Source organism: Mus caroli, unplaced genomic scaffold (genome assembly GCF_978045245.1).
Source record: "Mus caroli unplaced genomic scaffold, Mus_caroli_1 scaffold_8, whole genome shotgun sequence".
Classification (NCBI taxonomy): domain Eukaryota; kingdom Metazoa; phylum Chordata; class Mammalia; order Rodentia; family Muridae; genus Mus; species Mus caroli.
Window position 1 is genome coordinate 8,652,838 of NW_028227263.1, and position 12,766 is coordinate 8,665,603.

The 12,766-nt window shown below is 46.9% G+C and overlaps 1 protein-coding gene across 4 annotated transcripts in view; it reads right to left on the reverse strand.

The window, feature by feature from the left end:
- Positions 1-12,766, reverse strand: part of Mgmt (O-6-methylguanine-DNA methyltransferase) — a 245,144-nt gene that overhangs the window by 199,948 nt on the left and 32,430 nt on the right. Inside the window, exon 2 of one of the 4 annotated variants that reach the window (XM_029480220.2) lies at positions 4,073-4,175. The exons of the other annotated variants lie outside the window; for them this stretch is intronic. Within the exon in view, the coding sequence (XP_029336080.1) occupies positions 4,073-4,078 (6 nt within the window). The 5' untranslated portion in view covers positions 4,079-4,175. The remainder of the gene's footprint in view (positions 1-4,072; positions 4,176-12,766) is intronic. 4 annotated transcript variants of the gene reach the window in all.

Sequence of the window (12,766 nt, forward strand, 5' to 3'; positions counted from 1 at the left end):
TCTCTATGAAGATAAAAATCCATTCTTCAGACAAGATTCATCAACAGGAAACCTCACAGACTTGCAGTGCTAATTCTAAAGATAACTTGAATGAGAAGAATCCAAACTTCAGTGGTAGAAGAGTTTGTAGCTGCCTGCTTCTTTAGACCACTACACTGCCTTCCCCACAACTGTTCAGGGGGATCTGGCACATCAGCTGCAGCAGCAGGACACAAAGACACAGGGAAGGCAAAACAAGCTTTCCACCTTATCTGGGGGAAGAGAAGAAAAGTCCACGTGATTGATATTCAGCAGGCTGGCACTTACAGTCATTTGAGGATGACTTTACAAAGTGGAGGCTCTCCAGCCCCCATCATCTCCACACACTGAACCGGATACCTTAGAGAAATAGCGACTGAAGGTTCTGTCCCCAGTGCCCTGTAGGGGACCCCTGACCTCCCAGAGTCCCAGTGTCTTCCGGGAGATACCTGTCCTCAGAGATCCCAAACAGCCTCCCGGGACGACTGCCCTCACAGACCCCCACCTCCAACTGTACTCTACTGGAGGAGGGACTATGCCCTCACAGAGCACCCACTCCAGTGATGAAGTTGGGGGTTCATCCACCTACCCTGTCCAAGAGAGTTCCATGGTAACTGGTGCTAAGCATCATGTCCACTAGATAGAACTTCCTAGACATGTCTGCAGCATTGAAATAGGAAATACAAATTTTATTATGATAAAAATCAGCATATGGACACACACACACACACCATGTTAAACATCTGTACATACACTAATTCAGGAGTATTAAATAAACTCAGCACATACGGTCATCACCTCTGTCCATGTCCCAAACTTGTTCATCATCTCCAGAAGATGCCATATTTCCTTGATACAACCGGCAACCCCTAGCCCTGGGAATCACCATTCCAATTCTCTAACTTTGCATGCCCTGGGAGCCTCATGTAATAGAACTCATAGCAAACACATGCCTTTCATGTCTGGCTTTTTCAGTGAGCAGGATATCTCCCAGGTTGGCCCATGCTGTAATGTCTGATCCTAATATTTAAGGCAGAAGACCATCCCCTCATATAGACATGGCACACTTGGGTTAGCTACCAAGGAGGAGTGGGTGCTTTTGCCTCTAGCTGATGTGGATAGAACTGTTAGGAATGGATACTTGTTGGATGATGCACTTCTTTCAGTTCTGTCAGCCATACTTCCCAAATCTCACTCTTCCACCCATTCTCACCCAACCACATCTAGAAGTTTCCCTAAGAACTACCCACCAGCCTGTGCTTTTCATAAGCCACAGAGCTCTGAAGGGCATCTGCATGCACCATCTCACAGGTTTTCTGTGCCCGGACACAGCCCTGCCACATGACACCGCCTCAGCTCAGTGGATGCACTTCCTCCATGCACCCACAGACCCAAAGCCAGCACAACCTGATCCTGCTCCTGAGTGTAGGCAAAGGAAGGAGGCTCAGAAGGAGATTCCCTGCCACACCGTGCATCTCCCCACACACCAGGTCCAGTGCACTCCCTGAGATGTGTGTTGTGCAGAGTGGGAGAGAAACAGGATACGCTGACATCACTCTGCAGGATTTCAGGGGAAGACTGGCTCCACCCTAACCAACCTGGAACTAAAAGAGCTAGCTACCATGATGGTGCCCTGCTTTCTCCTTTGATTAAAAGAAAACGTCAACAGACACACTACAGGAGGGCAAGGCGACATTAATGTGCCAGGAAAACAAAAAGAGAGGCCAATGGAGCGAGGGAGAGCCAGAGCCGAGGTGCGCTGTGCGCAGGAGTGTGGGCAGATGCAATTTTGAGCACAGTCTCTGGGGGCAGACACTGCCATGAATGTCATGTGAACAACGGCAGCACATTGTGGGAACGCAATAAAAATTAAACCATCAAGAGAGGGAACTTTATCCCACAGCTTAAAGAATATCTATTCCAGACACTTTTGCGTAGCAGTAATAAACATCTCATACAGGAAAGAAAAAAATTTCCAACACAACAAGAAAAAAAACAAAAACCCGAAGCCTTGTAAAGCCAAATGCCAGACAAGAACTCGTGGCTTCACACACGTGAACTTGCACAACTGCCTCAGTCTCTAACCTCTAAGACCCGCTCTTTGGAAATAATTGCCCAACTGGTTTTATTTTAGCGATTATTCGTTCACGTAAGTAGGGAGGCTCCAGATTCTATCTTCATGACAGAAACGCACTGAGAAGCTGCTACCATTCATCCCGATACACGTGACCTTCCCCTCTGAGAGCCCCAAACCTGATCCTCATCTCCCACCAGCAGTGTTTTGTCTGAAGGCCACCTGATAGGCACTGATGTCCTTCTGGTGTTCTGTCCCCTCCCCTTCTCCACCTGCCAGCCTATACTCACTTCCCCTTGGACCCAACCACTACACAGTAGCCTACACTTATCACATAGTCTAGTCCACCTTCTGCTGCTGTGATAAACACCAAGACCAGAAGCAACTTGGGGCATGAAAAGTTTATTTGGCTTACTTTCAGGTCAAAGTCCATCAACCAAGGGAAGTCAGGGCAGGAACTGAAACAGAAAGGAATTCTCTGGCTTGCTCAGCTTGCTTTCTCACACAGCCCAGGCTCACCTACCCAGGGATAGCACGGCAGACTGAGTCCTTCCACATCAATAACCAAACAAGACAATTCTTCAAGTGTAGCCCCCACCCCACCCCCTACCCCCGCTCAAGTGATTCTAAGTAAGGGAAATTTGTTATCTAAACCCAACTATCATACCATGCACAGATCTGCTGCTGCAGCTGCTCTGCCGTTTCTGAAAGAGGACACAGCTGTGAGAGTCACTTGGAAGATTCTTCAGTATTAGTTATTTCCCCGTTGCTGTGAGAAAATACTTGACAGGGGCAGCTTAAGGAAGGGCATGTTTATTTTGGCTCACAGTTTGAAGGTAGCATAGTCAGTCACGGTAGCGAATTATGTAGGTAAGAACTTGGCACACCAGGTCATATTGTATTCACAGACAGGACACTCACCTCTCTTTATTCAGTCTGGGACTTCACCCCATAAGGAAGATGCCACCCATACATAGGCTGCCACCTTAATCAATCTAGTCTGGAAAAAATCTCTCTCACACACATACCCAGCAGTATGTCCCCCAGATGGTTCTAGATCCTGTCTACTTGACGGTCTATACTAACATCACATCTTCTTCACTGAAAATCTGGGACCCAACCCTGTGGCATTTTGCCAGGAGAATCTATTACCACCTACAGCTCTGGTGCAGACAGGATCAGAATAAAAACTAGACATCCCACCTAGGAGAAGGCCATCTGAGTGAGAGAAGACTCCTAGAAAACAAATAGTTCTAGAAGGCACTCCAACCCTGCAAAGGACTTAATATCCCACCCCAAATCTAGCGACCTAGTAAATGTCTCATCTCAATTCAAACCCTGAAACACAGTAAGAATATAAAGAAGAGCTTTAGACTTGTTTCCTGGTTCCTCACATTTGACAGATAAAACATATTGAAAGCAGATCCACATTTATTGGGGACTGAAAGGTTTCTCCATCTCGCAGGAAACTAATACAATCAAAACCCTGGCAAACACAGCCGTGCGTAAGGAAGTCCAGTGTGAGGCTGGACAGTAAAAAGCTGCACAGAAACCATTTGTCATTTTGGCCCACTCACCAGAGGCTCTGCGAGCCTGCTTCCAACAGCTCGGGTCATAAATCCCCATTCTAGGCCCACTCACAGGACTCTCTTCCCCTGGTACCAGAACACAAGACTTTCCTGTTACTGAAAAACTCGAAAGTTTCATGTGCATGCCCACATCCTCGGCTCAACAGGACCCTCCCCTCCTACTTCAGACAACAAAACAGGGTCTTTCTTTTCTTTTCTTCTTTCCTTTCCCTTTCTTTCTCTCTTCCTCCCTCCCTCCCCCCCCCCCACTCCCCTCTCTTGCTCTGATCCTGGCCTCAGGCTCAGTAACCAACTTCAGAGTGGTCTGGGATAGCTATATTCCATGCGGCCAAGAACCTGACTAAAAACACTGTGGCCCAGCCACAAAACAAGACCCAAAGTTTCTAGTTACCTTCATCCACAGGCATGATGCCTGACTTCACACTGACTGGAGAGGAAAAGTTTAAATCGACACTGGCTTGATGGGAAACAAAACCAATTATGATGCCCTCTGCCTGTAAGAAATTAAACCACGTAGTAATGGATGAGAACAAATATGGCTGCCTGCCTGATAACCATGTTCATAGCTCTATGCTAACCAAGACCCAGCTCACCTGTCCTCACTGGCCCTTACCCCCATTTCCACACAAACTCTTTCCCCTCCCCATGTCTTCCCTCCCCCCCAACCCCCAACTCCATGTCCTCACTGGCCCTTTCCCCATCTCTTCATAGGTTCCTCCCCCATGCCCTCCCTGCCCCCCCTCCATGTCCTCACCGGCCCTTTCCCCATCTCTTCATAGGTTCCTCCCCATCTCCATGCCCTCTCTGCCCCCCACTCCATGTCCTCACTGGCTCTTTCCCCATCTCCTCATAGGTTCTTCCCCCACTCCATGTCCTCACTGGCTCTTTTCATCTTTTTCCCTCAAGTATCTTCCCGGGCTGTCTTGCCTAACCCTCATAGTTTCACCTAGTTCTCCCCTAGGACCACAATATTTAGAATACATGTTTTAGAGAGAGTATAGAGGCTTGGGGATTCAAAACAGCAGAGCCAAGGTTACATGGCCACGGAATAGCAGAAAGGAGAATGGAGCCCTACTCAGGACCTTGTGGGAGGATGCCCATGGCACATGCTGAGATGGCTTTGGTAGTTACCATCTTACCTACTACTGAATTGCTCAAGAAATCTGTTTCAAGAAGATTACCCGGGAAAACTAGATATCCAAATTCCAAGACCAACAACCATGGGGGGAGGGGGGGGCAGTAGTTCAACAGTGATTCGAGTTTAAAAGCGGGTGGATAAGAGAAAAGAGCGAGCACAAAGCAAACCAGGGACCACACAGTTCTGCAAGGACTCACGGAGACAGAGCAAGAGCAACAGGCAGGGCTGGCTAGGGCCTGGCAGCAAGTCTAAAGCAGCCAGAGGGCCAATCAAGAGAGCAAAGGGCCACGTGCCACTTCAGTAATCCGCAGAAGCTCTGAGACCCCATGGATGATTATTAACCCTGACCTGAGTAGCGACAAAGGATTGAGAGGCGGAATTTTCAGTAAAGCCACAAGACTGCAAACCTCCTTTGCTGGGGAACAAGGGGCAGAAGAAGGATGAATCAAAGATGGTCCCAGAAAAATCCTTCCCTAGAGGGTGAGATGCAGCTGATAAGGCAGGACAGGCAAGGAGACAGAGGTGGGAATGGGGCAGGGGGACAATGGGCCTTGAACATGTACGGAACGAATGGTCTCAATTGTAGCTTGCTGACATCTGGGCCCAGATGATTTTTCTGCTCAAGCTGAGGGGTGAGGGAAGTTGTCTTATGCATAGCTGGTGTTTACTGGCATCCTGGCCTCAACCCACCGAATGTCAAAAGCAATCCCTCAAACAGTATAGCTAAACCATCCCCAGTGAGAACAAACCCAGCCCATCTGGGAACCATTAGTCTCCTGAAGAGACTCTGCCAACGGAGACATCAGGAACGAAGGCCCAACAATGAGGTGGGTGGATTTCGCTAAGCCTTCTGGGCGTTTCATGAAACCCAACAGGGTTGGGTGCTCAGAGACACACTGAAACAAGCAGCTAGCTTGGAATAGTCACATTTCTTGCTATTCTTATAAAAAAGTGAATGGTTATCCAAATACAATGTTCAGTATAATAAATGAACCAGAAACACTCAGGAAGCAAGATACCATGAGCAAGAACAAGCGAACACGAACAGTGCAGACCCAGAGACCTGGTGTTTGGGTTCATCAGCTATAGACAAAGAGTAACACTGAACAAACTCTAAAGAAGCAGGGCTGGAGGTGAGCTCAGAGGTAGAGTACTGGCTTAGAACGCAGAGAACCCTCAGGCAGCGTTCGGTTGACCTCTGGGCCCCTCTGTGGGCAGCTGCAATGGCTGCCAGCTCATCACAGGAGCACATAGAGAGCAAATGTCTGACCTGACCTCAGCATGGCTGGCGTGGCAGCTCCAGAGGCCTCAGCATGGGGGACTCTCTAAAGACTGTGAGCTACTGGCATGTGACTGATAAGAGCATGTTCTGAAATATGGGAGAGTCTGTATCTTGATGGTTACCTTGAGTTTCTTGTTATTTTGTTGCTGCTGCTGCTTTCTGTTTGCTTATTTTGTTTTGATTTTTTTAATACAAGGTCTCACTATGCAGCCCTGGCTGTCCTGGAACTCACTATGCAGACCAGGTTGACCTGAAACTTACTATGTAGACCAGGCTGTCCTGGAACTCACTATGTAGACCAGGCTGGCTTGGAACTCTCTATGTAGACCAGGCTGGCCTCCAACTCACAGAGATCCACCTGCCTCTGCCCCCTGAGTGGGATCAAGGGTGTGAACCACCACTAAACTGCGATGGCACGCGCCTTGTTACTTTTTAATGCCTGCAACACATTCTACTCTCTAGTCAACCAGAACCCCAAGCATAGCTCCACCTAAAAACACAGTCAGGTTTGGCTTGCTTGGCTTCATTGCTTTGATTCACAAGGTTTTCCAAGAAAGAAGCCATGTCTGTGAGTTGGTGACTGTCCCATTACTATGATAAAAAAAAAAAAAAACAGCATGACTAGGGTAACTTAAACAAGAAAAAAGTTATTCTGGCTTCTGGCTCCAGTGGGCTAAGGGTCCATCATGGTGTGAGGCATAGCACAAGTGGCAGGCATGATAACAGGCACAGAGAGCTGAGCGCTCACATTTTTCAGGCATAGAAAGCAGAGTGCATACTGGAGATGGCTAGAGGCTTTTAATCTCAAACCCTGACCAGTATATAGGGATATAATGCACCTCCTAAGGCTCCCTAAACAGAGCAACCAACTGAGGACCAAGTGTTCAAATACCCAAGCTTACGGGAACTGCTGGCCGAGCTCTCCAGCTCTGGGATCGCTGTGACCACTCTCCTTTCCTTCTTTGAAGTTTCTCACTAAGCAGCACATGGATTTCATTGTCAGGGGTGTGAAGTGAAGGCCATAAAACACAGCATTATAAAAATATGTATTGCAAACTGGAGTGAATGAATTATTAAATTAAAAAAAAAGAAGAAGAAGGACTCGAAGTCAGGGGACAGGGAGATGGGGCAAATCTCAGAAGAGTGAAGGAAGGGAACTGAAGACAGAAGAGATCAAAATGCATTGCATTAAATTAACAGAGTTAATAAAAATATTCTTCAGGCTGGACACTGTGTCAGATGCCCTTAATTCCAGCACTTGGAAGGCACAGGTAGGTGGATCTCTGTGAGTTTAAGACCATTCTATTCTATATAGCAAGCTCAGAGCCAGCCAGAGCCACATAGTAAGACCTTGCCTCAAAAGAAAAAAAAAACTAAAATATTTTTAAATAAACAATACAAAATAATTAAAAAGGAATAGTGGGTTATACCACCGAAAGCCATCTGTCTACAACAAGCAATTCTCTAGCTTACATCCAGAGACAGAAAACAAAACACATTTCCAAAAGTCTTCCTTAAAACTTTTTTTTATTAACTATAATGTTAGCCTTTGATGTCTAAGTAAGTTAATTTCAAAAAAAAGGGAGGGTTGGGGCTGGGGATAGGAAGGTCCATTACATTCAAACCAGGAACACTGCTAACAGAAGAAAATGAAACGCCCAAGCCCACTTATCCATCCCAATTCCACAACTGCTTCTATTTTTTTTGTATTAGGAAGACTGAAGCCCAGAGCTTCTAAATGAAAGGTAGCGCAACCAGACACAACACAATAAAAGGTATTAAAATCCTCAAAACCCTCAAAATGCATCACTGCTGCCAATTATAAGAATCACTTCAACTTAATTTCCAAAGCACACTCACCCTCTGCAGAAAGCCCCTTTTTATATTTCAAAGAATATTACATTAAGGCGCTAACTCACCTTCCAGCCATAATATCACTCTCTCTTATTGCTACACCGCATTGCGTAGATACCTCTCATCCAGAAGGCACGCTAATTCCGGTTAATTTTATTGTATTTTGCTGCTATCTCACATTCGTGTGCAATTACCTTTATCATTTTATTGCCCGGACAGAAAGTAATCAGAACAATTATTTGGAGATGGAGGTTTATAAATTCTAAATCACAGCTGCTGGCACCTCTGATAAAGCGGCAGCTTTATCTCGGGAAGTGGCAGGGCCATCAGATAAAGCATCCATCAGTCAAGAGCGGCCAACCCCCAAGTGCATTGCAGAATATCACACGCGCTTCCGGAGAGACTTTCCTGCCTCATCCATCATTCCTCATAATACTAAAATAGCTATACACCTGAAAAACAGAAGCCAGAGGATAATAAAAGAAAAAAGGAAAAAAAGGGGGGAATGTGGGTGAAACCATTAGCTGCTCCCCTGGTTAGAATGTAATACAGGGACTATAAACTGGCCGGTGCACATAAACACCATTCCCTGTAACTCTAAATACCTGTATTCAAATTCTTCACCTCTGCTCTAAATACAAATAAAATGTGAAGGAGAGTCACAAAAAGCAAAAAGGCATCTCTAAACGGCATGCATGTTCTGTCCTCTGTGGACTGGCTGTTCTTCAACTCAGCTGTCACTCTGACGTCCACTGCACAACACCCAGAGTAACTACAGCCTGACATCCAGGTCTCTAGGTATTGTTTCACCCTAAAGGTATTGCTAGAAAAATACTGAATTCCATTTAGGAAACAAGAGTAAAGGGGGAAAGGTCAATGCTCACCTGCATGATTCATCGTAAGTTCAAGGTTAGCCTGGGCTAGTTAGTAAATTCCAAACCAGACAGCTACACAGCAGAACCTTCTCAAAACACAGTGACAACATAAAACAAAAAGAGAAATGGTTGAATCCCCATGTGTGTTTCCCTCAAGGTTAATTATGCAACAGGGACTGGCCCTCTCGGTCACCCATCTTTCCCTAGGACCTCAATGGCAGATTCCCTTAGGAAGAAGGAATGACAATCCGGGCTTTGGGCACATACTCTTCACACCCTGCAGTGACTCACTTTTATACGGCAAGATGAAATAACTGTGCAACCAGTGTTTCTTTTTCTGTCTCCTCTGAACCCACAGGCAGGCACCGGTGTGCCACTGGGCCATGTGAGGTTGGGGACATGTTGTGCACCATGCTTGTTCTTGGTCTAGGCTGGTCCAGCTTTCTGTGTACTATTTTATCGGACCCCTCACATCTCACCTGATCCAGATCAGAGACTCTGCAGGAACACAAGCAGAGCGGTCAAGGACTTATCTAAGAACACAGCACAGAACAGCAAATGAGTGCCCAAGGCCAAACCAACACACACCATGGCCTGGACTTTGCTTAGCACTCCATTCCAGGCTGAGTAGAAGGGAGAGTAACAGTGCCAACGCAAAGCTGCCGGGGCTCTGTGTTAACTTCCAGAGCAAGCCCTTTGTGCCCTGTGTGTCTTTGAATCGCAGACTAAGCTCCATGTCATCACATGACAAAAGGGTAGGAGAGAGACTGGAATCAGATCCCATGGCAAAGGCAGCCTGAGAAGACGGGTGAGCGCTTCCTTCCTGACGGTGGTGCTGGGAAGCTCCACGTCACTCTCCGGCTGAACACTGTGGGTGTGGAGTAGTGAGGAAGGACTTTGCAACAGCACATCATCACTTGCTAGCTGTGAGTCACAGAAGAGCCCTGACTGCTCACTAACCGAAAACACGAGAACCAATGGAAAGGGAAGGACCCAGGGAGTGGGGAACAAAGAATGCCAAGAGTCAGATAAAGCAGAGCAGGCACAATGGAAACGGAGCTGACACACCGACTCAATAAAGAGGTCACAGATCTCATAACGCTGTAAAGTTCTAGGAGGGCATACCTACAAGGCACCCAAGACCAGGATGCCCCGACCCTCCAGTTCCGAAAGGCATAAAAAGATATGTTCTCACTTTGAAAGTAATTAGTAACAGCCACAGTTCCTATAAGACAACTGCCTGGAAGCTTACAAGCCAGCTAGCCCCATGCCAGAGTAGCACTGGAAAAGATGGTGCCAGCTTGGAGCCAAGTAGGAAAGGAAGCAATAGCTAAAAACCATCCTCTGACCTCCACACATGCACCATGGCATGGCATGAGCATGACTCCCACAGGAGCATGAGCGTGTGCACACACACACACACACACACACACAGACACACACAGAGATCACAACATTTTTAAAATGCTAAAGCTGGAGTCCTTACCCTTTTTCCAGGCCCAAGAGTTGTAATATTGGCCCATTCTTAAAAGGTTTGTGCCAAAAAAGAGGGCAAGAAAAATGAAGCCATGCTTCAGAAAGAATGAATTAGGGAATACCTAACCTATTAATATACAATAAGTGAATTTTCAGGACAATTAACTCCAAATTATTTTTCAACTGTTTCCAGAAGCGAGATCTAGTCATTTCACGAGTGTTCCCAGTGATGCGCACTATCCAGCGGATGATGAGTGGTAGGAACTGTGTGTTAGTCTTCTGCAGCCAGCAAACTTAGCCAAGGTAAACCCTCAGAGAGCCCCAGTACGCAGGGAAAGCTTCCACCTGCTACACACTGACCCGGCCACACCACATTTGAAAACGCCTCGCCGTGAATGCCAAGTGGCACAGACATAAGCACAGAGTTTCTGACAACTAAGGGACAGGCAGGTCTTTGGAGAGGTTCACGGTCATCTAATGCATTTTCAATATTTCCATTTCTGACAAAGAGAACAAAGAATCCATTGAGTCCTGGGTGGTGAAAAGGCACACATTAGAGGGGATTAAAGGGAAACCAAACAACTGAAGAGAAAAGCCCGAACTCAGAGAATGCAATGGACAGTAATGATTAGTTTCCCAAGTAAAATAACACAGGACTTTGGACACCCTGTTTTCATCTTTTGCACGCAGTATGTGTTTGCGTAGATACGGGAGAGAGCAGCTTGCCAGCAGGTACATCTACTTAGAAACACGTTGTGGAGTTTATAGTTTACAACAAAAGGATTTTGTTTGCTACTTAGTTTAATCTAAATGTCAACAGAGGCTTCTTGGAGACTGAAGTCTTTCCACTCACAGAGCCCAGGAAATGCTCTCTTTCAAAGGCAGCTGTATCTGCAAGGCGACCTGTCCTGTCACCAGCGAGCAGAAGGCCATGATTGGCTCACGGTTGGACAGAAGCTGCTGCTGTCCACGTAAACATACTGAGGGCCATCGGCACCAGGCTTCCGGCTGGCAGAAGGATCGACAAACAGGACGGGCATTACAACGGGAGGCCCTGCGATGAAGCTGTGATGGTGATCAGGAGTGCAGAGGTCAGATGCAGAAACACAGACGGCTATGTGTACACGCACCGGTCAGGGAGCGTGCAAACTTCTGTGCACTGAGGAAGGCTTGGAGCACAAGTGTGTCGGCAGCAACCAACACACCTCTTCATTCGGGTCTTCACTTCTGTACTGGCTGGTTTTGTGTGTCAACTTGACACAGCTGGAGTTATCACAGAGAAAGGAGCTTCAGTTGAGGAAATGCCTCCATGAGATCCAACTGTAAGGCATTTTCTCAATTAGTGATCAAGGGGGAAAGGCCCCTTGTGGGTGGGACCATCTCTGGGCTGGTAGTCTTGGTTCTATAAGAGAGCAGGCTGAGCAAGCCAGGGGAGGCAAGCCAGTAAAGAACATCCCTCCATGGCCTCTGTATGAGCTCCTGCTCCCTGACCTGTCTGAGTTCCAGTCCTGACTTCCTTTGGTGATGAACAGCAGCATGGAAGTGTAAGCCAAATAAACCCTTTCCTCCCCAACTTGCTTCTTGGTCATGATGTTTGTGCAGGAATAGAAACCCTGACTAAGACAACTTCCAAATGGCGTTCTCTACCCAAAGGAGCCAAGCACAGGAATAGAGAAATGAAGGTAGAGTATGCAGTGGTACCCAGGTCAGCTGCCGTAAGTAAATGTCCAGGACTCATACCAGGTAAATGGTTTGTTAAATAAGTAGAAGAAGACAGTGTGGCCTTCCTTTAGAATATCTCCAGTGAGGAACCGAAGAGGGGGAGGAAGAAATAGAAGCACTTCTTATAGCAGCAACTGCTGCAGGAAGGAGGTGTCATGGTGGCCAAGATAACTGGGTGAACTCCTGGGGGAAACTAAGATGGTCTCAAAATGTCTCCCCAAAAGACACTAATTAAGAAGCAAGGTGGAACAATGACTTAATAATTGAAGGGGAAAAGTAGAGGGCTTCAGCTATGCCTCAGTGTGGTAAAGTGCTTGCTAGACAAGCCTAAGGACCTGGGTTTGGATCCCCAACACCTCTGTAAGAGCGAGGTATGGTGGCTTGAAACTGGAAGTCCTGTGCTAGGGGACAGAGACAGGCAGATTCCAAGGCCTTCCCGGTGAATCAGTCTAGGTAGAACAGTAAATTCCAGGTTCATCAAGAGACACTGTCGTCATTGTCATCATCATCATCATGTAGAGAGGGATAGAAGACTGGGGGTTGGAGAGATGACTCAGTGGTTGAAAGCACTGACTGCTCTTCCAAAGGTCCTGAGTTCCAATCCCAGCAACCACATGGTGGCTCACAACCATCCGTAATGAGATCTGATGCCCCCTTCTGAGATGTCTGAAGACAGCTACAGTGTACTTACATAAAATAAAGAAATCTTTAAAAGAAGAAGAGGAGGAGAAGAGGAGG